Source organism: Manacus candei, unplaced genomic scaffold (genome assembly GCF_025592945.1).
Source record: "Manacus candei isolate 608988 ecotype Guabito, Panama unplaced genomic scaffold, ASM2559294v1 h1tg000015l, whole genome shotgun sequence".
In the NCBI taxonomy this organism is placed as follows: Eukaryota; Metazoa; Chordata; class Aves; order Passeriformes; family Pipridae; genus Manacus; species Manacus candei.
In genome coordinates, this window is record NW_026138063.1 from 9,160,281 (window position 1) to 9,183,854 (window position 23,574).

The 23,574-nt window shown below is 63.3% G+C and overlaps 2 protein-coding genes across 2 annotated transcripts; both read left to right on the plus strand.

Annotated features, from left to right (window-relative positions):
- Window positions 1-810: 810 nt before the first annotated feature.
- CHRD (chordin) lies at window positions 811-8,793 on the plus strand. The gene is made up of 23 exons (XM_051781492.1): window positions 811-1,161; window positions 1,492-1,595; window positions 2,090-2,216; window positions 2,628-2,765; window positions 2,846-2,963; window positions 3,863-3,959; window positions 4,066-4,207; window positions 4,282-4,422; window positions 4,914-4,996; window positions 5,085-5,232; window positions 5,332-5,438; window positions 5,519-5,635; window positions 5,723-5,879; window positions 5,971-6,212; window positions 6,295-6,408; window positions 6,636-6,848; window positions 6,932-7,025; window positions 7,144-7,200; window positions 7,316-7,419; window positions 7,558-7,660; window positions 7,779-7,933; window positions 8,093-8,186; window positions 8,342-8,793. The coding sequence occupies exons 1-23, from the start codon at window positions 1,032-1,034 to the stop codon at window positions 8,407-8,409; spliced, it is 2,853 nt and encodes a 950-aa protein (XP_051637452.1). The 5' UTR covers window positions 811-1,031; the 3' UTR covers window positions 8,410-8,793.
- A 2,128-nt stretch (window positions 8,794-10,921) lies between these two features.
- Window positions 10,922-23,527, plus strand: CLCN2 (chloride voltage-gated channel 2). The gene is made up of 24 exons (XM_051781493.1): window positions 10,922-11,065; window positions 15,697-15,841; window positions 16,320-16,451; window positions 16,566-16,694; window positions 17,217-17,350; window positions 17,436-17,513; window positions 17,623-17,701; window positions 18,296-18,421; window positions 18,489-18,573; window positions 18,689-18,790; window positions 18,875-18,959; window positions 19,037-19,192; window positions 19,561-19,630; window positions 19,804-19,914; window positions 20,168-20,381; window positions 20,479-20,612; window positions 20,731-20,882; window positions 20,966-21,071; window positions 21,140-21,213; window positions 21,737-21,787; window positions 22,279-22,317; window positions 22,519-22,623; window positions 22,699-22,785; window positions 22,866-23,527. Exons 1-24 carry the CDS (start codon window positions 11,015-11,017, stop codon window positions 23,073-23,075), a joined length of 2,655 nt encoding a protein of 884 aa, XP_051637453.1. The 5' UTR covers window positions 10,922-11,014; the 3' UTR covers window positions 23,076-23,527.
- The last annotated feature ends 47 nt before the right edge of the window (window positions 23,528-23,574 follow it).

Below are 23,574 nucleotides of genomic sequence, written 5' to 3' on the forward strand. Positions count from 1 at the left end.
GTCCCACATGGGGTCCGTGTTCCTCATGGGACTGTGGACGGACAGTGCCCTGCAGTACCCCGTGGCCTGGGCTGCCAAGTGGCCTGAGAATGGTCTGAGTGGGTGGAGGAGTCCCCAGGATGTTTCATGCCCAAGACAGGGGGGCAATGAGCCCTGGAAGGGCTCATGACTGAGGGTGGACTGTGTGGATGGGGAGACCCCAGGATGCTCTGTGCCCAGGAGATGCCCCATGCCAGGGAGAGTATATGGATTGAGGAGACAGGCATTTGAATGGGTGTGCTCTGCAAATGCCTTATTCCCAAGGTGGCTTATGTGGATGAGGGACTCCCCGGGGGGCTCATGGCCTCAGAGAGGGGCATGTGAATGGGGGCATATCGAGGATGCCCAGTGCTCAGAAACACCCCAAGGTCTGAGGGAAGGGGTGTGAATGGTGATGGTGGTGTCTCCACAGTGCCCTATGTCCCAGTGGGTGTTGTGTCCCCAAGATGCCCAGCCTCTGAAGGTGCCCCATGCCCTGAGGGAGGGTTATATCATAGAATCATATAGACTGGGTTGGGTTGGAAAGGACCTTAATGATCACCTAGTTCCAAGCCCCATCCCTCAGGTTCCCCATGCCCTGGGGCTGGCATGTGAGTGGGAACGCTCTACACCCGGGGGTACCCCATGCTCAGGGTAGGGAGGGGGCAATGAATGGGGGGGATTCCCTGCCCAGCGGGGCAGCCACGTGTCCCGGGGTGCCACAGGACAGGACAGGATGGCCCGTGCCCTGCGAGAGCGGCGGAGCTGGGGCCCGGGGGGGTGTCGGAGCGCGGCGGGGGGCGCATCCCCCCCGGCCGGCCGCTGCCTGCGCCTCATTAGCGGGGCCTTTGTTTGCTCAGGGCTCGCAGCTCCCGCTTGCCCATGCCGCCGCCTATAAAGCGGAGCCGGAGCCGGCAGCCGGGCAGAGGCGGCGGCAGCGCCCGGCAGCGCCCGGCCCCCGCTCCCCGCCGCCGCCCCCGGTCCCGGTCCGCCCGCCCCGGCCGGCCGGCACCATGCGCGCCGCCGCGCTGTTGCTGCTCGCCCTGCTCCCTCTCCGGCCCCTGCCCGGCCGCGCCGCCCGCCCCAAGCTCGCCCTGCCCATCCGGCCCGACACGGACCCGCTGCCCCCCGGCGGGGCGGCAGGTAGGAGCCCCCTGCCCTACACCCCTCCTTCCCCCGCTCCGCGCTCCCCTCGTCCTGCACCATCCGCTGCCGCGCCCCACTTCGCGCATTCCCGCGTCGGGCACCTCCTCCCTGCCACCCGCACCCCTGTCCGTGCACCGCATGTCTGCACCCCCCCTCCTCTGGCATCCCGCCCCGGGCCCCCCGGCTGGCCGGGACGGGCACTGGGACCGGCACCGGGAGCGCAGCGGGCGGCGGGGCGGTGCCGGCCGGTCCGGGGGTGCGGCAGGGGGGTGTCCGCGGCCCGGAGGTGACCGGGGACGGCGGTGGGTGGTGGTGGTGTCTCTGCAGGCTGCGCCTTCGGGGGGCACTTCTATGCCCTGGAGGAGACGTGGCATCCGGACCTGGGGGAGCCCTTCGGGGTGATGCGCTGCGTTATTTGCCACTGCGAGCCGGTGAGTGGCCCCTCAACACCCTTTGCCCAGCAGACTCCCCAGGACCCGACCCTACTGAGGACGGGGCTGGCAGGGAGGGAGTTCGACCCCTCCGTTCAATATAGCCTTTTCTTTCCTTCTCCTTCCCATGGAAGAGAGAAGCGCGATCCCTCCAGCCAGGCGGACACCTGGATGTCCTCCCCCGAGGCAGCAGGGAGGAGAAGGGGGGTTTAAAGGATCAGGCTTCATTCTTTCTCCCCCTCCTCAGGGATGGCCCCTGGCCTCCTCCCTCCCTCCGAGCAGTCCCCCGAGTCCAGGACTGGCGGGGCCACGCACAGCTGGTCAGGGGGCTGGGGGCCGCGGGGAGGGGGGCTCGGGCTTGGCTGCCTTACAGGCAGCTGGGGGCTGTGCAAGGTGTCCAGGGGCTCCAGATGGGAAAAACCAGGCTGTGCTGGGAGTCCATGGCCTGGCATACCTTGGCATGCCTCTCACAGGCTCTTCTTGGCCCCCCTCAGCAGAGGAACCGCCGGGGGAAGCCAGTGGGGAAAGTGAACTGCAAGAATATGAAGCAGGACTGCCCCGTGCCTGCCTGTCCCCGGGCCACGCTGCTGCCTGGGCACTGCTGCCACACCTGCCCCAAAGGTGAGAACAGCAGGTGCCTCCATGAAGGGAAACCCCCCAGCACCCCCAGCATTTCCCGTGGGCCTGGGAAAGGGGGCACTGCACACACCTCTGAAAAGAGTTGATTGATTTCAACTCTTATGTTGGGCACAGTATGTCGGGCATGGGGGAGCTCTGAAGGGCACAGTCATCCCTGAACCACCCTGGAAGGAGTACAGAGAGGGCACACAGGGCTAAATGCCCTGCTTGTCCATGGACCTGTGCACAGCATGCCCCTGCACCCCAGTTCAGAGACCCATAGTGATTCACAGGGCACTTCTTGGTCTAGCTCAGGAGGGGAGATTTATTATTGTCCCCCTCCCTGAGCTCTTGGGCACAAGCAGCCCGGTGTGATGCTCTCCCCTTGTGTCCACCCCATGCCAATCTTGCCAGGCCTCCCAGAGAAAAACCTTGCACCCCACTTCGACACCTTCGAGTACTTCCAGGACAAGGAGGATGACCTGGACAAGCCCTACAATGACCGCTCCTACCTCAGCTCTGAGGGGCTGGCCCGTGACGATGCCCGCACAGGTGAGCCACCCCCCCATCTGGGCAGCAGCAGTGGGGGGCACCCCTCTGCACTCCCAGTCACCATCGGCATCCCTCCTCAGAGTTTGTGGCCTTGCTGACAAGCGGCCCAGAGCCATGGCACCCCACGTCTAGCGCAGTGGCCAAGGCTCGCTTCACCCTGCTGCGCTCGTCCCTGCTCTTCTCCATCAGCTACGAGCGGTGAGTCCTGTTCTCCACCCCCTGCCCGGGCAGGGCAGCAGGCAGCTCTTGGCTCTCAGGGGGGGATACTACAGTGTTTGTGCCTCAGTTTCCCTTCTGACATCCCCTGTTGTGGTGCCACAGCCTTGCATTGACAGGGTGAGAAATCTGGGGAGGCGGCAGCGTGCTGGGGCTCCAGCCTGGGTCAGTGGCCAGGATTTCGGCACACCCACGGTGCCGGCCCGGCCTCACCCAATTGCCTCCAGGTCTGGAGTGGGAACAAATTGGAACAGCTCCAGGGTTCCTGTGGGTGCAGCTGGCAGAAATTCTGTGCCACCCTGCAGGCTCTGCTGGTGGGCACTACCAGGGCACTGCTACCAGGTTCCCCTATTTTTGCCTTGCCCTCCCCGAATGCCTGCCAGCGGCAGAGCTTCTCCTCTCCCTCCCTCCTCCTGATCCAGTTTCTTCTGTTATTCCTCGCTTCCAGGCCCCTTTGCATAGTAAAGTGGTGACTAATTTCCAGCTCTGACCGGGGGAGCCAAGCAGTGCCGAAAATGCTCCTTATTTACAGCCTGAGCACTCGGCTCCCAGCAGGTCCGGTTCTGCTGCCTTTCCCGACAGGGACCCCCACCCTGGTCTGTGCCAATTAGACTCCACTCTGGGTTAGGAGAGCCCAGAGGACCCGTGCCAAGCTGGCATCCAGTGGGACAGTAATGTTGGGCTAGTCCTGACATGGGCGGGCAGAGCATGGCACTTGGCACCCCAGGAGAGCGTCATCCTTCTCCTGCCCACCCCAAACCCCTGGGTGACCCCCATGTGCCCTCCCCAACACACCCCTATGCCTGATGCTGAGTAAGAGTGGTGCCAGGGGATGAAGGGGGCCGGGCAGGTGGTCCTTGCTCACCCCCTGGTGCCCACAGGCTGGGGCGGCCGAGTCGGGTGCGTTTCAGTGACCCTGAGGGCAACGTGCTGTTCGAACACCCTGTGCAGAAGAGCGCTGCCCCCGAGGATGGCATGGTGAGAGGGGCTGGGAGGGCAGGGGGGCATGGTGCCCCTTCCACTCCCTGCTCAGGTGTGCGGTGCCCCCCAGCCCCTGCCTAACCCTTTCATTCATCACCCACAGCTCTGTGGGATGTGGAGGACAGTGTCCAAAGCCAATGTCCAGCTGCTGCGGGGGGAGCAGCTCCGTGTGTCCCTCATCACACGGGCACAGCCCTCTGGAGAGGTCCATGGGCACATCCTCAAGCACCGGGCACTCTTCGCAGGTAAGTCCAGCTCCTGCATGCCCACCCAATGGGTGCCCACCAGAATGCCTCTCATACCCCCTCTCTCTGCGCAGAGACTTTCGGTGCCATCCTGACCTCGTCAGATCCCTTGCACCTGGGTGCTGGGGGCATGGCCATGCTGACACTGAGTGACACCGAGAGCAACCTGCACTTCATCCTCATGGCCCGGGGGCTTCTGGAGCCTGGCGCTGGGGGTGAGGGCTGGCAGGGACACCCTGTGGGGCCTGGCACTGTCCAGACAGGGCTGCAAGGCTGGTGGGGTGCATGGCATGTCTGTGGCTCAGGATGCATGGGTCAGCATCTGTGGGGTCAGGATGGGTGTCTGAAATGGGTGTAGGGCTCAGGGTGGGTATAGGGGCTGATATGGGGGGGAATGTGAGGTGTGAATAGGGGTTGCTCTATGATTGGGGGTGTGTGATGTGCACCTATGGAGGAGTGTGAGGCCAGGGGATGCTGGAGTGCATATGGAGTGTGGGGGTCACTGTACAAGAAGGATGGGTTTGGGATGTCAGTGTGCAAGGATCTGGGGAGTGCTGGAGGAAGTGGTGAGGGTCCAGGCATATAGGGCAGGCAGCTGGCAAGAAAGGGGGAACAGGTGCAGGGGATTGAGGGTGATAGGTGCAGAGGGGTGAGTCTGACAATGGTTGACTAGTCCAGTGGGTCCACTTCCCTCTGCCCTGTCCAGAATCCTCCTCAGTCCCACTGAGGGTCCGCATACTGTACCAGGGCCAGACGCTACGGGAGGTCCGGGCCAACATCACCAGGGAGGTAAAGCCATCTGTTCCCCTGCATGCCCTGACAGCCACAGTGCCCAGAACACCACGGCTGATCCATGGCACTGTACCCCCCTTGGCAGGAGCCCGACTTCGCAGAAGTGCTGAGCGATCTGTCCACCCACGAGCTGCAGTGGCTGGTGCAGGGGCAGCTCCGCATCGTGGCTGAGACGGAGGGCCGGCATGCACGTCAGCTGGCAGGCACCATCACCACCCGCCGCAGCTGTGACAGTGAGCACCACGGGGCAGGCACCATGGGGTGCAGGGGGGTGGCCATGCCCACTCCCTGTCAACCTCACCCACCCCTGTGCCTCTCTCCCTGGGATGAAGCCATCCAAAGCGTGCTGTGCGGAGCAGATGCCTTGATGCCGACCAAGACCGGGGCTGTGGGCTCAGCCAAGCTGGCACTGCATGAGAATGGCACCCTGGAGTACCAGGTAAGTGGTGGGCACCCATCTCCCTCCCTCCCTGGGGGCATCTACCACACTGGCACTGCCCCTTGACACCCTGCCTGCAGGTGCAGGTGGTGGGCACTGCCAGTGAGGTGGTGGGCATCACACTGGAGACCAAACCCCGGCGGAAGAGCAAGAGGAACATCCTGTTCGACATGACACCCAGCTACAAGGATGGGCTGGTGAGCACTGAGTGACACTGGGGGGGATAGCACAGGGTCTTTGGGTGAGTGGCCATTCCAACCTGTGTTGTCTCCCACCGGTGGCAGGCCTGGGGTGCCTGGCAGAGCCCAAGTGCCCGTGATGCCCATATGCTTCTGCAAAATGAGCTTTTCCTCAATGTGGCCACCAAGGACTGGGCAGAGGGCGAGCTGCGGGGCCAAGTCATCTCCTTGCCCTACAGCGGGCTGCTCGCCCGCTACACAGGTACCCAGGGACATGTGGGGTGGTAATGGGGAGCAGTGAGGCAGCTCTCTCACACACCACTCCCACCCCCATGGCCCCTGTCTGTGCACAGAGATGCCCGTGGCATTGGCAGGGCAGTTGGTGTCCCCCCCAGTGAGCAGCGGCGCTGGGGGGCATGCCTGGCTCTCGCTGGATGAGCACTGCCACCTGCACTACGAGATCTCAGTGGCAGGGCTGGGGCGCCCGAGCGACGGCACTGTCAGTGCCCACCTCCACGGGGTGGCCGAGCTCGGCGAGATGGGTGCCCGCCCCCACCAGCACAAGCGCCTGCTCAAGGGTTTCTACAGCACTGAGGTGAGGTGGGCACCTGGTCGGGGCACCCCATGGCAGGGGCTGGGCCAGACCTCACCATCCTTACCTCCTCTTGCCCTGACAGGCTCAGGGGGTGGTGAAGGACCTGGATGCTGACCTGCTGCAACACCTGGCCCAGGGCACTGCTTTCCTGCAAGTCAGCACCAAAGCACACCCCCACGGGGAGATGCGGGGACGGGTAGGTCCTTATTGGGTCGGGGCACCCCTACCCATCCCCGCTGTTGCCTGGGGTCCCCAGCTGGGTAGCACTGCCTGGAGCAGGGTGGAAGAGCACAGGATGGGGGAGATGCTGTTGTGTGGTCCCAGCATTACAGCGTGATGTGTTCTGTGGCTGTGGGTGCTTTCTTCACTAGTCTTGACCATGCAGGGCAGCGAAGCAATCTCCTGCCTTTTGCCCCCTTCCAGGTGCACATCCCCAATCAGTGCCATGCAGGAGGGACCCGCCTGACCCCAGAGGAGGCCCTGAGCGAGGCCCAGTTCTCAGAGGGCACTAAGACCAGGGACCTGGAGCAGCTGAAGAAGGACCCCAACTCCTGCTTCTTTGAGGGTCAGCACCGGGCACACGGCACCCGCTGGGCACCCGACTATGACAAAAAGTGCTCCATCTGCAGCTGCCAGGTACAAGCCAGGGGGATGTGCTTCGGAGGCAGCACCCACCAGCAGTGCCCCCCCGTAATGAACCCCATCCCTGCTGTCCCCAGAAGCGCACAGTGATCTGTGACCCCATCTTGTGCCAGCCCCTCAACTGTACCCACCAGGTGCACCCCGAAGAGCTGTGCTGCCCCATCTGTGAAGGTACCTGGGAGATAGAGGGGTTTCCATGCTGGGGGGTTCCCTCAGAGAACAAGGTCCCTCTCTGAGACTTTGCTGCTGGCACTGTGTGCACCCCCTCATGGCCTTCTCTTCCTTGTAGAGAAGAAGAGAGAGCAGGAAGAGCTGAAGCTGGAACGGGCACGGGACAGTAGTGAGGGTGAGTCCTAGTAGGTATGGACTGAGAGGGTAGCTCTACTTCTCTCAGCCTCCCCAACACCCCCGCTAGGGCTATGCCTTCCTCTTCTTATTCTCTCTCTCTCTCTCTCTCTCAGGCTGCTACTTTGATGGGGACAAAACATGGCGAGGCTCTGGCACTCGCTGGCACCCTGTTGTGCCCCCCTTTGGCCTCATCAAATGTGCCATTTGTACCTGCAAGGTGAGTGTGGGTTCCAGACTTGCCCCCCAAACTGGTCTGGCACCTATGGGTGCTCTTGGTTACTGGGCAGGAACTCAAACCATGGAGTGGGGTGCCAGCTGCCCCGTGCCTCCCATGAGCCCCATGCACTCCCTGCAGGGCACCACGGGTGAAGTGCACTGTGAAAAGGTGCAGTGCCCGCGGCTCACCTGTGCCAACCCCGTGCGTGTCAGCCCCTCCGACTGCTGCAAGCAGTGCCCAGGTACCTGCACCCCTCTCCTGCCCTCCATTCTCCCTTCATAGCCCCTCCATGCCCCCACTGGCAATGCCACAGGGTGCCCTGCCACAGGTAGGCAGCCTCCCAGTGCCCTTTCCTGCAGCCCCGGAGAAGAGTGTTCCCGAGCTGGCTGACTCCATGCAGGCAGATGGACCACGAGCCTGCCGCTTCGGGCGCCGCTGGTACCTCAACAATGAGAGCTGGCACCCCTCCGTGCCCCCTTTTGGAGAAATGAAGTGTATCCTGTGCTGGTGTGTGGTGAGTGTGCCCGCCTGAGGCAGCAATAGGGGAAGATGCCCTGTGCTAGTCCCCGGGGCTTTGAGAACGGGTAGGAGGGCAGCACCCTGGGCACCCACTGCACCCTGAGGAGCTGCTGCCCCCCAGCTCTAGTGCTCAGCCCCTCTTTCTGTCCTTCAGTCAGGGGAGACACACTGCCAGCGCCAGGAGTGTCCCCCATCTGCCTGTGCCAGCCCTGCCACAAGGGACAACCCCTGCTGTGCCAAGTGCCGTGGTGAGTGCTGCTGCTCACGCATAGGCACCACTCCACAGTTTGCTTCCCTGTACCTCCCAGGATCATTGGTGCTGAGCCAGGGCTGGCACAACGACCCCACATGCCCTCATGGAGCCTTCTGTGCCCATTTCTCAGCCTCACTTTCCTCTCCACAGCCCTGGACGCCCCCTTGGATGCACAGGAGAAGGTCCACGATGACAAGGTGGAGGCGTGGAGTCACTGAGCAGTGACTGCTGCCCAGACTAGGGCAAGCACACAGCGAGGCTGGGTGGCAGGGGGGAGTCCCTGCCACCCATTGCCCCTGCCCGCCCAGCGTGGGGGGCACAGAGGAGCACAGCGGGGTGCACACGGCCAGGCCCCCAGCCTGGGCACCCCGTCTCAGCATGACTGCGATGCCAGGACTGCCCTACCCACTCATGCCAGTGGGCAGAGGCTGGGCTCAGAGAAGGTTGGGCACCTGCTGCCCTCTCCCTCCAAGCCCCGCTGGCCATTGGGCATCGTGCCCACGTTGTACATAATGTAAAATCCCTCTGATCCCTGTTTGCTGCACCCACCCTGGCTCGGCTGGGCTTCTCACGTAATTTATGGTGCCCGTGGACGGGGGTCAAGATGTATTTATTAAAACCAGAGATATTGCCCACCTGGCTCCCGTCTCTTCCTAGCAGCAGCAGGCCCATGCTGGGCTCCACTAGGATTTGCAGGTCCTGGCATTGCTGGGCTTGGGGGTGTGTATTTGGGGGGTACAGGGCATAGGAGCCAATGCTAGGCTGGAGACACTCATCATGGGCCGTGGAGTGGCACTGGAGAGGACCAGAGCGGTGTCCAGTGCCACAGCTGGAGCCACGATGCCAGCCATGCTTCTCTCCATGACGGAGGCTGCGGGCACAGTCCTTGGCAATGGTGCCCACTGGCACAGGGACAGCTGGACTCTCTCTCCCATGCCTCCATGATGGCACAAAGAGTCCAGCCCAGGGCCACAAGCCAGCTGCCACCCATGGAGACGCTGTCCTACAGCACCACAACCAGCCAGGTGCCCGGGGCTGGGCACAGACACTCGTGGCAGTGCAGAGCAGGCCACTGCGAGTGCTCTGGGGCAGTGCAACTCCAGTCACCTCAGTACAGCTGCACTGGACTAAGGCCTCATGGGGCCCATGGGAGAGACCCAGTGCTGCCACCTGCCCTTCCATCCCCAAGGTGGAGGACTGGGGTATCTCTGGGAACATCCATGCTGTGTTGGGATGGATGCACTAGAATGACTGGGATGTTACAAGAGCTATACTGGGCTATGCTGGAACAGTGCCAGGGCTGTAGGGAAAGTAACACTGGGCTCTACTGGGACAGCAGTAAGGCATACTGGTACAACAATGCTGCAGTGGGACAGTGTTAGTCTGCCCTGGGCCTGCACCAAAGGTGACACTGGGCTAGACAGGAGTAGAGGTAGGGCAATAGAAGAATGGTACTGGGGGAAAACGGACTGGGACAGAGCCCTGTGTGCTGAGCTGGGTGTCCTGCCCTGTGCACATCCACGGCCACACAGGTGTCTGTGCCAGCAGGGTGGCATCGCCCGTGGTGGCTTTGCAGTGTGATGGTGGTCCATAGTCGGGCACGCTAGTAGCAGTGGGCAGAGTATGTGTCCTGGCACACGGCTTCCCCTCCGGATGAGTGTCCCTGCTGCCACAGGGCAGTGCCAGGAGCTGACGAGCAAGGATGGAGCTCCGTGCCTGGGGATACAATGAGTGGGCAGCCCATTTTGTCACCTCCCTGCCTCAAACCGGTTTGTGTCCGGCAATGAACCCTCCCAGGCTGGCACAGGGCATATTCCAGCCCCCAGCCCAGCCATCGTCACCCACCCTTGGGGGTGCCAACGTCAAACCAGAGGGTGGCACCTGGGCAGTGAGAACTAGCCCGTTCCTGATCCTGCAGCACCAGCCCAGCAGTGCCACAGCTCTGTCTTTCTCTGCACCCAGTTCTTGTCACAAAGGTGCCATGCGGTGCCCCAGGGAGGAGGGTGACCTTGGCCCTGCCAGCTGCCCCAGCTGCCCCTGAGCCCACGGCGGCAGTGAGACGGAGGTCCCGGCAGCCAGCCTGCCATGCTGGAGAGCCTTGCCCGAGGATTGCCGGTGCCAACCTCTACCCGTGTGCCCCTCTGGAGAGGACTGAGCTGCTGCTGCCCAGTGGGTTCGGCAAGGAAGAGCAGAGCCCACCTCCCTTCCTGGGGGCTGACAGTCCCGGGACGCTAAGCAGCACCACGGTAAGGACAAGCTCCCTGCCAGCTTTGGGATGGTGAGTCCCCACAGACCTCAGGCACTCTGTCCCCCAAATCTGTCCCCCAGCCAGGCATGGACATGAGCCTGGCAGTGACTATCTGCAGAGCCCCAGCATGGTCCTCCCACATCCCACTGGGAGAACCCACAGGGGACCATTGCCCAGCCCCACACCAGCCACTTGTACCCCTGGGAAGAGGGAACAACGTGTCCCTGGGGGAAGCTGGACCCGTGTTCGTCCCACACCAGCTTTTACCCTCACCTGCACCCACTGGCAGCCCACGGGTGCAATCCTGGACAGAGCCCACGGGTGGAAGGGGCCCCGCCGCCGGACAGAGTTCCCGGTTGGGCATCCCCGGACCCAGCCCGGGCGCTGCCGGTGCCGGTACCGGGCACCGCCGGTGCCGGGCGCTGCCGGCGGAGGCGGAGCGCGGCCGATCCCTCCCCCGGGCAGTGCCCCGGGCCCGCCCCGCACGGTTCGGGAGGAGCCGCCGCCGCCGCGGGCACCGGCAGCGGCACCGGCACCGGGACGGCGCGGAGCGGGGCGGCGGCAGCAGCGGCATCATGGCCTCGGAGAGCGAGGCGCAGCGGGCGCTGCAGTATGAGCAGACCTTGGTGAGTGCTGGGGGCGCCGGGGGGCACCGGGCACCGCTGTGGCGCGGGGCGTGACGGGGCACGACGGGGCGTCTGGGATATTTGGGGGTATAGGGGTGCTGCGCTGCTCAGGGCGGCAGGGCTCCGCGGTGCCCTGTTTGGGGTGCTGTCTCCAGTTTGGGGTGTCACCCACAGTCCCCCCAGCGGTGCAGGAGCCCAACTGATCACTGACCCCCAGCGCAGGACTTTTGCACGCACCTCACCACCCCCTGCCAAACCCCCTCATCACTGGGGAAGGATGCCCACCCTGTGGGGGCTCCCAGAGGCACCGCCCGGGCACCCCTCACCCCCCCGCACTGCATGTCCCCGGCCCTCTGCCCCCAAGATAACGTATCTCCTCTGCCTGCAACCTTAGCCCCATGTTTACAACTTCTTTTCCTCCGGGGCCTCCCCACTGGCACCAGGATGCCCTGCTGTCCTGAGCTGCCCTCCTTCTCCGCTGTGCCCCCAGTCCCTCCACTGCCCACAGACATTACAGGCAAAGGTGCTCTTCTCTGGCCTCTGCTTGGGATGGTGCCCAAGGCAGATGGTACTTTGCCCCAGCAAAGCATTCAGAGAGGCAGCGACAGGAAGGTGGACAGAGAAGCAGAGACTGAGTGGCCACAGAGTTCCCATGCCCACAGCTGCCCAAGTATGCTGAGAGCCTGAGCCAGTTTCTGTGAGCAGGGCCAGCCCTGCTGAGCCTTGCCCACCTGGCATGGGAACACGGGGCAGCGTCAGGGCACTGCTGTGCTGTGCACCCTCTGTATTGCCTTTCCAAGCACCTAAATCCCTTGTCTGATGGTGCCTCTCAGTGCCCAACCCAAGCTGCCCCTTCCCCGCTGCTGTCAGGTGGCTGTGGGACACTGGCCCACCGTGGGAGCCCCAGCTGTGCCAGCATCTCCACAACCTTATTGGCCCTGTGGTCCTTCCCAGCAGGGCTGGGCTAAGGAGCAGTCGGGGGCAGGAGCAGGGGTGTGCAGGGGTGAGCTGTGGGAGTGCCTCTGCCCACTGCCAGCCCCAGACTGCCCCCCTCGGCGCCCTGGTCACGGTGAGTGAGCAGAGAGGCCAGCCCAGCTGGGCATCACGGGGTGGAGGAGCCTGCGGGCAGCGCGTGAGGGGAGAGGCACAGGCACGCTGGGCTGGCATCAGGACAGTCAGGCACAGCACCAGCAGACTTTGCCCTTCTTTTCTTCAGGCAGGGTAGCACCCGTGCCCAGAGTGCTCCGTAGTGCCCATCCCCATGGCCTCTGGGCTCAGTGAGGCTCATGAAATTGCCTGGGGCACATGGGTGAGGCTGCATGTGGGCTCCTGTCCCATAGCCTCACACCTGGATTTTGGGAGCTGCCTGGGCATGTGTTGGGCAGGAGGGGTGCCCAGCCTTGCCCAGTACATCTGTGCCACAACTAGCTTCTGCCAGCACCTGCCAGGAGGGTCAGGATCCAGCTGAAGCCTGGCATGGACTGGTCTGAGCCAGACAGCCCTGGGGACAGCTCTTGCTGCCCATGCCCACAGCCAAGCCATCACAGCCAGGCTGCAGAGTTGTGCACAGCCATGCCCAAAGAGCCCCATCCCAACCCCACGTCCTTATCCCCACTGGATTTCACCAGCCCTGGGCTGCTATGGCCATGGCCCTTGGGACCCCAGCCCTAAAGGTCTCCCCACGCCATGGCATCCCTCCCTGGGCTTCCCACACAGGGCAGGTGTCTGCGGGAACCCCTGGCATGCCAAGGGTGATGGAGTACATGTCAGCTCCCGTGCCCCCCACATGCCAGGCTGGAAGCAAAGGGCCCCTGGGGTGGGGGGATTAAGCTTGACAAACTGCCCTTGTTCCTTGTCGAGCTGCTCAGGGCGATTAGAGCCCGGCTAAGACGGGCAGCGTGACACACTCCCCGGCCTCTGCCTGCCCACTGCCAGCCCTGAGGAGCCCCCCACCCCCATCACCTTTAAATATCCCCCCCTACAGGAAATTTGAGGGAAAAGGTTGGCTGGCATTAGCCATGTGGAGGTGGGCACTGCTGCCAGGCAAGCTCAGTGCTATGGGACAGGGTGGCACGGGGACATGGCAGCACCAGATGCCAGTCCCTGCCCCAGGCACAGCATCACCCAGGCATAGTGGGCACCGCAGGCTGGCAATGCCCAGGGGGCTGTGGCACAGCCAGTGCCCAGAGCACAGGAGCCTGGGACTGACATAGCGCCCTTGGCCTGTGCCCGTGTCCCCGAGTGCCCCCCGCCAGCCCCCCCCGTGCCCGCTCTCTGCCCGCCCAGCACTGTGATTGTTCAGCTGCTTCGCGGCGGAGGCCGGAGTCCCGGGGCTGTTTGTGTTTCAAAAGGCCTTTGTGGAAAAATAACCCGAGCAGAGGAGGAGGAGGAGGAGGAAGAAGGAGAGAGCCCACCACGGGCCTTCCTGGCCATGCCAGGGCTGTGGGCACAGCAGCTGTGGCTGCTCAGCTCTAGGCACCCCTGGGGGTCCCATGTCCTGCCTGTGGGGCATGGCATGGCATGCCCCATGCCTGCACGGGGCAGAAGGGTGGCAGAGGGTGACAGGTGGCAACAGGGTGGCACAGCCCCTTTGTTTTCATCCCTGTTGTTGCAAGTGGGGTTGGCTGCAAAGTGAGGCAGAGCGGGGAGCAAATCCCACCACCCTCAAACAAGCTAGACCGCCCAGGACTGGGCATCCCATCGCATGCCCCAACACCTGGGGGGCAGCGTGGCAGCCCCTGGCACAGTCCTAGGAGGTGGGAGCCAGTTTGGGGGCACTAAGCTTGGGGGTGCTCCTGTCTCGTCTGGGGCTGGCTGTGGGTCAGTAGTGGGGCTGGGGGAGGCGGGGGCTTGGCAAGAGGACAACACTCCTGGAGTGCTGGCCCATTTCATCTTCCAGAGCAAACAAGCTTCGCCCAAGGGGAGCCTTTGAAAGCAAGACCCCATGCATGGCCAGGGTCTTCCTCTGGCAGCCAATGCTGGATTTGGCCCCTCGAGGTGGCTGTGCTTTCCCCCCAGCACTTTTCCACAGGGCAAGGAGCCACTGAGCCTATGCTGAGCTGGAGTTTGGGGGAAAATCCATGCCAGGAGAGGGTCAGCAATGGAAATGAATGTACTCTCCTCTCCCCACCGACATCCCTACCCTCCCTCCCACTGCTGAGCACAACCCGGGTATTAGGCAGCAGAGAATCCGCCTGGCACCACTCTGGCTGCTTTCTGCTCCCTACCCAAGCGACCTGGGCAGGAGCGATGTCCCGTGAGAAGTGCATCTTCGCGCTGTCCCCACAGGGAGCTGGCACGTGCCAGCAGGCCAAGAGGCTGTGAACGGGACCCAGGCATCCAGGGCGGGCACTGCCACCATCAGCTGGGGCTGGGCTGCCCACGTGCCAAGCACAGTGCCCACCCGTGGTGTTGCCCCTCCACCGGGCACCGGCACGGGCCATGCCGGGAAGGAGGGCGGCTGCGTCCTGGCTGGGCAGCCACGCGCTGCCCTGGCACAGCACGGCGGGTGGGCACGCCATCAGCATGGGGCTCACGTTGTCCCGACGTGGGAGCCTGGCAGGGCCTCTGCAGCCCTGAAGCCTCCCTTTGTGCCGAGCCAACCTCTGGCGCTTGGCATTCAGGTCGTGCCGGGGGGAGTGAGGCGGAAACCAAGCAACCGAGTCCTTGGCAGTGCCCGCCAGTGCGGGACAAATGCCCCTGGCTCAGTGGGGAGGACGGGCACAAAGAGCTCCTGGCCTGCACAGGGGGCACTGCCAGGGTCACCCCCCTGCCAGGACCAGGCCACGTGCCACAGCCAGGCAGGATGCACCCAAGGAGCAGGGAAGGTGACCCCTATGTGGGCACAGAGCCACTTGTACCCCCTTTCTCCCTAATCTCCCTCCTCACAACCCAGGGACTGCCCTGGGCCTGATGCTGTGCCTCCCTCTGTTCTGGAACTGGGTGTACACCCTCTCTCCCACTGTCCTCTCGCCTCCCTGCTGCCAGCTGAGACCAGCCAGCTCATGTCACATGTGATCTGCTGAGGCTATCTCCAGGGGGGTATCCCAGCCCTGCTCTTAGCAATGTTGGGGTGTGGTGCCTGCAGGGCGCCAGCACAACCCCAGTATCAGCCCTCAGAGAGTCTCCTGGCCAAGCTGGCCATGCTCCCATCACTGGAGGCCCTTCCCCACCCTTCGCCAGCCCAGCCTGGTGCCTGCAGGGCGCCAGCACAACCCCAGTATCAGCCCTCAGAGAGTCTCCTGGCCAAGCTGGCCATGCTCCCATCACTGGAGGCCCTTCCCCACCCTTCGCCAGCCCAGCCTGGTGCCTGGGGCACCTGGGCAGGGCCGGGGACTGGTACCAACGTTTCAGCTGCTTGCTTTGGGCACATGGGGAAAACGCCATCGATCCACACACACCTTATCCACCTGGCTCCTTCCCACACCCTGCCTGGCAGGCAGGCACTCCCACAGGCACCACCGCCCCTTTGCCTGGGGGTGCCATGGCTGCCTGTTTCCTCGCCTGGCACCTCCGGTGTTGGGAGGCCATGCCAGTGTGCCCACTGCTCCCTTGACTCAGTTTCCCCACTTGGGTGCAGGAGCTGGGGTGCCAGCCCCCCATAACACCCCTCTCTACTTCTTCTCTCCCAGATGTATGGACGTTACACTCAGGACTTGGGCACCTTTGCCAAGGATGAGGCAGCCCGGCTGCGGCTGCAGGAGGGGGACACCCCTCGGCCCCGCCGGCCCTCCGAGCTGCTGGAGTACACCCAGGGCCGGTGTGCCCCTTGTCGCGGTAAGGGTCACCAGGATAAGACACACAGCAGGTGGACACAGGTGGGCACAGCCCCACAGCAGCGCAGTCTGGACACAGCTGCCCACCCCGCCACAGTGGTGGCGGGTAGAGTTTCTCTGGCTGTCATGGGACACCGGCGCCGAGGACAATGCCACCTGCCCGCCGGGCAGTGGGGACACAATGGCCTAAAATAGCCAGGCACGCCGCAGGGACTGGGGGCCCCCAGCCCCTCTGCCTGGGGCCGTGCCAGGGGGACCGTGCTGGAGGGAGGTGCGTGCCTGGCAGTGCTGTGAGTGGCTGTGCACAGCCAGCTGGCTGTGATGGCTGGGCACAGGGGTGCTCCTGCACCGGACAGTACCAGCGGTGCTGGATTGGTGCTGCCAGTTGTGAGCATTTCTGTCGCTGCCAGCCTGGCCCCACCACCCTGGTGTGCCCACCCCTGAGGCACCCGGCCCTGAGCCTGCCTTTGTGTCTGCAGTCTGCGCCTTGCAGTGCCAGCGGTTCCTCATCTCCAAGGTGGGCGAGGACTGGGTCTTCCTCATCCTGCTGGGGCTGGTCATGGCACTGGTCAGCTGGGCCATGGACTTTGCCATTGCCACCTGCCTCCAAGGTAAGCGGGCACCAGTGGGCTCCTGGGGCCAGGGCAGGGCAGGGGGTGGCCATGCCTTGGGGCCATGCCATGTCCTGTGCCACCCGTGACCCACCTGGCCGGTTGTTCCCACAGCTCAGAAGTGGATGTATGGGGGCCTGGACACCAACGTGCTGCTGCAGTACATGGCCTGGGTCACCTACCCTACTGTGCTCATCACTTTCTCAGCCGGCTTCACCCAGATCCTCGCCCCCCAGGCCGTGGGTAAGGCACTGGGGGGCTGCCTGCACCCTAAAAGGGTGTCTACTCCCTGGGGCGGTGCACTGGGGGTCCTCCTAGGGGTCCTTGGGGTCTTTCTAGGGCTATGGGCTGGTATTCAGAGGGTCTCCTTGGGGGCTATGATTTGGTTGTCATCCTGAGCTATGGAGTTGGGGTCTTCCGAGGGGGATGAGGTTGTCTTCAGAGAGTCTCCTGTGAGTTAAGGGATGGATGTCCTCCTGGGCTATGAGGCAAGCAGTCTTGGGGGTCTTCCTAGGGCTAAGATCTGATCTTCAGGGTGTATCCTGGGGGCTATGAGATTGGGGTCCACATAGGGCTATGGCTTGAGCTGTCCCTACACTGTAATGGGGCTGCCAACTGTACTGTGGAGAGAGGTGTCTCTGGGGTCTCCCTGTAGCAGTGGGGTGTAGCAGAGCATTAAGGATTACCCCCCATAAATGTGGGGCAGAGTCTCCCCACTGTCCCCCACTTTATGGCTGTGGGTCAAGGCTGTCTCTATGGTGCCAGGCTCAGGCATCCCCGAGATGAAGACCATCCTGCGGGGCGTCGTGCTGAAGGAGTACCTCACCCTCAAGACCTTTGTGGCCAAGGTGATCGGGCTGACATGTGCCCTGGGCAGCGGCATGCCCCTGGGCAAGGAGGTGAGGGCAGTGCCTGAGGCAGGGTGGGCAGGGGGCCAGGAGGGGGGTGAGGCCACTGTCCTCATTCCCTCTGTTGTCCTCACAGGGTCCCTTTGTCCACATCGCCAGCATGTGTGCAGCCCTGCTCAGCCGCTTCCTCTCCCTCTTCGGGGGCTTCTACGAGGTGAGCAAGGCAGGCTGACCCCAGGAGGGCTTAAACCCGTGCCCCCCAGCAGGTTTGGCAGTGACAGAGGTACGGAGGTAGTGTCCACTCACCCCTGTCTCCCCTGCAGAATGAGGCAAGGAACATTGAAATGCTGGCAGCCGCCTGCGCCGTCGGTGTCGGCTGCTGTTTCGCCGCCCCCATTGGAGGTAGGGTCACCCTGGCCCCCCCACACTCCCCTCACCTCCCACATGGGCACCAGGGGCCACTTGGCAAGGCAAGCAGGACCCCCAGGACAGCTGGCATGGGAGAGGACAGTGCTTTTCAGCGGGGAGGAGGATGGGAGGAGTGGGCACCATCCTCCCAGAGGTGTAACATCTGCTCTTGTCCTCTCCCCTACTGCCCTGCACTCCAGGGAGCTCCCCACTCCAGTCCCGCTGAGCCCTACCCGTAGGTTGGTGATGTGTCTAACTCTTTCCTTGCCCTTTGCCTGCTGCACTGCCCCATCTGCCTCTCTGTCCATCTGTATGCACCCCACCCCACTCCAGTGCCACCCTTCATGTTGCTGCCCACACCCCTGTGCTACCCTCTCGCTCATGTAGACTGATGCTGTGCCATGTCCAGCTGGGACTGGCTGTGTGCTTTGCCAGGGAAACTCTTGAACTGCCCTATAGTGTGTCTGTGGGGCCAGCCAGACCTCCATGGGCTGTGCACAAGCATGGACTCGGGGTGGGAAGCATGCCAGGCACTGGGGGCCTGCCTGGATTTCGCCACCTCCCTTGTGCACTTACCCCCAATGCCAGGCGTCCTCTTCAGCATTGAGGTCACCTCCACCTTCTTCGCTGTCCGCAACTACTGGCGCGGCTTCTTAGCTGCCACCTTCAGTGCCTTCATCTTCCGTGTCCTCGCTGTCTGGAACAAGGATGAAGGTACCTCTGGCAGGGTGGGGGCACAAGGGTCCCCTACCCAGCCCTGCTGATCCACATCATCCCCCAGAGACAATCACGGCACTGTTCAAAACCCGCTTCCGTCTCGACTTCCCCTTCGACCTGCAGGAGCTGCCTGCCTTCGCTGTCATCGGGTGAGTGCAGCCATCCCAGCACCCATCCCATGGCTCTGGGGGTGGCAGTGGCAGTGCTGGTGGTGCTGGTGGTGGCAGCAGGACACATGGGCGCTCACCCCTTGGCTCTGCCCAGGATCGCCAGCGGCTTCGGGGGCGCGCTCTTCGTCTACCTCAACCGCAAAATCGTGCAGTTCATGCGTCGTCAGAAGACCATCAACCGCTTCCTCATGAAGAAGTAGGTGACCAGGGGTCCCTAGAAGTGGGGTGGTGCAGCTGAGGCTGCACCAAAGCCACTCCCTGCCCTGTGCCACCCTGCCAGGCGCCTGCTCTTCCCTGCCTTGGTGACACTGATCATCTCCACGCTGACCTTCCCACCTGGCTTTGGACAGTTCATGGCTGGCCAGGTACCTAATGTGGGGTGACACACTGGTCCCCACCTCAGGGCCACCAGCAGCCCTAGCTGACCCCTGCCCATTAACAGCTCACCCAGAAGGACACCCTGGTGACGCTCTTTGACAACCAGACGTGGGCCAAGCAGGGGCTCAGTGATGAGTTCGAATACTTGGGCATCCTGGAGGCCTGGCGCCATCCCCGCTCCAACGTCTTCGTCACCCTTGTTGTCTTTATCCTCATGAAGGTGGGTGGTTCCTGCTCCAGTCAGGCCCAAGGTACCACCAGGAATTTATGGGGAGGAGCTCCTGGATGCCACCAGGAAGGTGCTGGATGGTTGCCAGTGGCACCGGAAGCCACTGGGTGGCTGCTCCCAGAGGCCACCAAGGTGTTGGCTGGGTGGTGTTGACACACTATCAAAGACATCTTGGCTGGGAGCCACCAAGGTGCCACCTGGGCGGAGCTGGCAGGGTGCTCCTGGCAGGAGCCCATGCCCATGGCAGGGTGTGGTGCCCATGTGCTGCTCCACAGCAGCCAGCTGCGAGTCACAGCAAGGGCAGGAGGCACTGCTGGGGCAGGGAGGACAACTAATGTCTATCTGCATCCCCCCCACAGTTCTGGATGTCAGCCCTGGCCACCACCATCCCAGTGCCCTGTGGAGCCTTCATGCCTGTCTTTGTCATTGGTGAGACCCTGTACCTTGTGTGGGCATGGCGGGAGGAGGGAGCCACTGCCAGCCCATACTGGGCACCTCAGGAGTCCTCAGGTGTTCCCTCCCCTGGGCAGAGGAGAGGGCATGAGGCTGGGTCAAGTGCCAGGAGAGCCCTGTGCCTGATCCCACCCCCTCTCTGCGAGCAGGGGCAGCCTTCGGGCGCCTGGTGGGGGAGAGCATGGCAGCCTGGTTCCCTGATGGCATCCACACAGAGAGCAACACCTACCGCATTGTGCCAGGGGGCTACGCCGTGGTGGGTAAGCACTGGGCTGGAACGGGGACACCATGGTGGGCATCACCTGGAGATGCTCCAAAGGACCCGGTGGGTTCCCCAGGGCTGATGTGCTGACCTCAGGAATTGAGAGTGATACCACCACTGGGGATGTCCCTGGGAGGTCCCAAGGGCTCCAGGTGTGGCAGATGACCTAGAGGGGGGGAAACCAGGGTGGGGACCCAGCCTGGCGGGCAACACCTGACAGCCACCCCTGTGTCTCCTGGGGGTGGCTGCAGGGGCGGCTGCACTGTCGGGTGCTGTCACCCACACGGTGTCCACGGCCGTCATCGTCTTCGAGCTGACAGGGCAGATCTCGCACATCCTGCCCGTCATGATTGCTGTCATCCTGGCCAATGCCGTGGCTCAGAGCCTCCAGCCCTCCCTCTACGACAGCATCATCCGCATCAAGAAGCTGCCCTACCTCCCTGAGCTGGGCTGGGGCCACCATGAGTGAGTGTCTGTCCCACGTCCCATCCCCAAGCCCCTCACCAGGCACAAGGGGAGGGGGTTGCATCACTCTGAGACCACCATTCCCCTCCCTGGCCAGGAAATACAACGTGCGGGTGGAAGACATCATGGTGCGGGACATCCGCTACGTCACCCTCAACTGCAGGTACCGGGACCTGCAGCAGGTCCTGCACAGCACCAAGATGAAGAACCTGCCGCTGGTGGAGTCAGCCGGTGAGACACAGGCAGCGGCTCTGCCGGTGCCCACCCCAACCATGGGACATGCCAGGTTGGTGGGTGGGTGGCAAAGGGGACATCAAAAGTCAATGCTGCCCCTTGCTTCCTCTGGCAGAGTCCATGATCCTGCTGGGCTCCATCGAGCGGGCACAGGTGGGGGCCCTGCTCAGCAACCAGCTCAGCCCGCAGCGCCGGCTCCTGACCTTGCGGCAGAAGGTGCTGTCCGAGGATGGGCAGCGGCTCTCCGATTCCAGCATCCGCTTCCAGGTGAGGGGCACAGCCCCCTCAGGGGATGTCCAGTCACAGGGTGCCCACCACTGCCATCTCCCCACCACCCCTTCCCTTCCCAGATCAGCACAGAGGCCTCCTCAGGCACCCCTGCCCGCCCTGCCCTCCGCAAGCCCCTGAAGCCGGCACTGAAGCGGGTGCCCAGCAGCCCTGCTGACAGCCCCCCTGGTGAGTCTGCATGCAGCACACCCCGGCCCCCCCATGTCCCCCCACTGACGCCCCCTCCCCACCCACAGCTGGCGCCACTGACCACACTGGCATCGCCCTCAAGAGCCTCTTCTGTGCCAACTCCGCCACAGAGCCCACTGAGGTGAGAGCCTGGTCCTACCCAGCCCTGATTGGCCCTCTCCAGGCCTGCCCATCCCTGTCCGGCCCTGCCTGGCCCTGCCCAGCCCTGCCTGGCCCTGCCCAGCCCTGCCTAGCCCTTCCCAACCCTTTTCTTGTCTCATCCCTTTCCAATCCTGCACAACCCTGCTTGTCCCTTCCCATTCCTTTCCATCATTCCCAATCCCTACCCATTCCTTCCTGGCACCTTCCGTTCCCTGCCCATCTCTGCCTATCCCTGCCCCTCCTCACCCATCCCTGCCTGTCCCATCCCTTCCCTGCCAACGCCTGCCCATCCCTTCCCATCCTATCCATGCCCATCTCTCCTCATTCTAGCCCATCCCTACCTGTCCCTGCCCATCCCATCCCATCCCTGCCCATACCTGCCCATCTCTCCCCATCCAAGCCCATCCCATCACATCACATCCCATTCCATCCCACCTCATTCCATCCCATCCTACTCCACTCCACGCCCTGTCCTAACTCCGCCATCTCTCCCACGGTGCCAGGCCCAGGGCACAGCCTATCACAAGGCCAAACGCGTCCGCATTTCCATTGTGGTAAGCTGCAGCCAATCACAGCCTGGGCACAGCTCCTCTCAGCCAATCAGAGCCTAGCATGGGTTCTCTGAACCAATCAGATTATGCCTGGCCAATAAAATCAGGCCTGTGTCTGTGCAGCCAATCCCGGACAGCTACAATTCTGTTCAGCCAATCAGTCCCAAACTTTCCTGGCCAATCAGGACTTGGAGCCTCTCAGCCAGTCACGGCTGTGGGACCTGCCCCATTTTGCTCAGCCAATCATGGCACCCCTTGCATTTTCTCCACCAATCAATCATGAGCTTGGCTTGTCCAATCTGGGCCAATCAGGGTGTGACCAATGTCCTGTCAACCAATCATGTTACCTGACCTACTCTGCCCCAACCTGCCCACGTGCTGCCTGCGCCCTGTCTGCATGTGCTGCCTGTATCCTGCCCGTACCCTGCCTGCAGCCAGCATGCGGGTGCACTGCCTGCTGCCCTCTGCGCTGCTCCAACACGCCTCTCTTGCAGGAGGAGATGATCCTGGGTGACAAGATGACCCCAGCAGAGGTGAGGGGGTGGGCAGGGGTGGGTAGGACCCTACCTGCCCACAGGGACTCCGGAGATCCCAAGGGGGTGCCAAGGCGTGAGGTGGGGGTGGATGAAACAGATTTCTCCATAACACCGAGTGTAGGGAGAATGGGGGGGCCCTTGCTGGCACCTGGGGGGAAGCCATGCCCCTAATCCTGCCCAATGGCACAACCCCCCCAGATCCTGGAGTGGGAAGAGCAGCAGCTGGACCAGCTGGTGGACTTCAGCAGCGCCAAGATCGACCCTGCACCCTTCCAGCTGGTGGAGCACACCTCACTACACAAGGTGCACCCACACCCCACCCCAGACCCCCACCCACACCCGCTCTGACCACCAACTCAGCCTCTGCTCCTCCTGCAGACCCACACCATCTTCTCGCTGCTGGGCCTGGACCACGCGTTTGTCACCAGCATCGGGCGCCTGGTGGGCATGGTGTCCCTCAAGGAGGTGAGCAGGGGGGCGGCGGACTTGGAAGGGCACAGAGCAGAACCTGGAGCTGTTTGCCCACGTTTTTGGGGTGCCCACAGCTGCGCAAGGCCATTGAGGGCTCAGTGACGGCCAAGGGGGTGAAGGTGCGCCCACCACTCGCCAGCTTCCGTGACAGCACCGCCAGCACCAGCGACGCCGACACCACAGCCCTGCGCCAGCTCTGGGACCGCCACCAGCACCACCCCATGCCCCGCGAGGCCAGTCCTGGGGGCGAGGATGATGATGATGACACTCCCAAGGGGCAGTGAGTCCCTTGAGGTCCCACCTGTGTCACCAGAAGCTGCAGGGGCCCCTGGCAGGTGCCAGGGAATGCCTGCCCTGTGCCCACTCACACCAGGCTCAGCACAGGAGTGGGCACCCTCAATCCAGTGCCGCTGCCCCCTCCCTGTGCTGGGGATAGGTTGGGTGCCCCCCAGCCTGCCCCTGCTCCCCAACTACCTGCCAGCTCTTGGGGCTTCCCACTTTGCTACCTCTGCACTCTCCAAACCCCCTGGTGCCCCCTGGAAGGGCCACTGCCCCTACCCCTCCATGGGCACCACAGTGTCCCTGCTTGGGGTGGCCCAGGGAGGCAGAGGGGCATCAGATCAGGATGCCTGCAGGGACAGGGGTGGGCACTGCCCCCTGTCCTCAGCGCCTCCTAGCTGGGAATGGGGGGTCCTGCTGCCTATCTGCTGGGCACCCCTCCCCCTGTAAATACAGAGATTTTTATATTAATTTAATAAAAGGACTTTATAAACAGAGCCAGAG

What these genes read in the sequence shown, in the direction of transcription:
- CHRD (XM_051781492.1), top strand. Translation starts at nt 1,032, where the DNA reads ATGCGCGCCGCCGCGCTGTTGCTGCTCGCCCTGCTCCCTCTCCGGCCC. An exon ending in TCTGGAGCCTGGCGCTGGGG is followed by an intron (nt 4,423 to 4,913) that starts GTGAGGGCTGGC and finishes TGCCCTGTCCAG; the next exon opens with AATCCTCCTCAGTCCCACTG. An exon ending in GGGCCAACATCACCAGGGAG is followed by an intron (nt 4,997 to 5,084) that starts GTAAAGCCATCT and finishes CCCCCTTGGCAG; the next exon opens with GAGCCCGACTTCGCAGAAGT.
- CLCN2 (XM_051781493.1), top strand. Translation starts at nt 11,015, where the DNA reads ATGGCCTCGGAGAGCGAGGCGCAGCGGGCGCTGCAGTATGAGCAGACC. An exon ending in GCGTCCGCATTTCCATTGTG is followed by an intron (nt 21,788 to 22,278) that starts GTAAGCTGCAGC and finishes CCTCTCTTGCAG; the next exon opens with GAGGAGATGATCCTGGGTGA. An exon ending in GCATGGTGTCCCTCAAGGAG is followed by an intron (nt 22,786 to 22,865) that starts GTGAGCAGGGGG and finishes GGGTGCCCACAG; the next exon opens with CTGCGCAAGGCCATTGAGGG.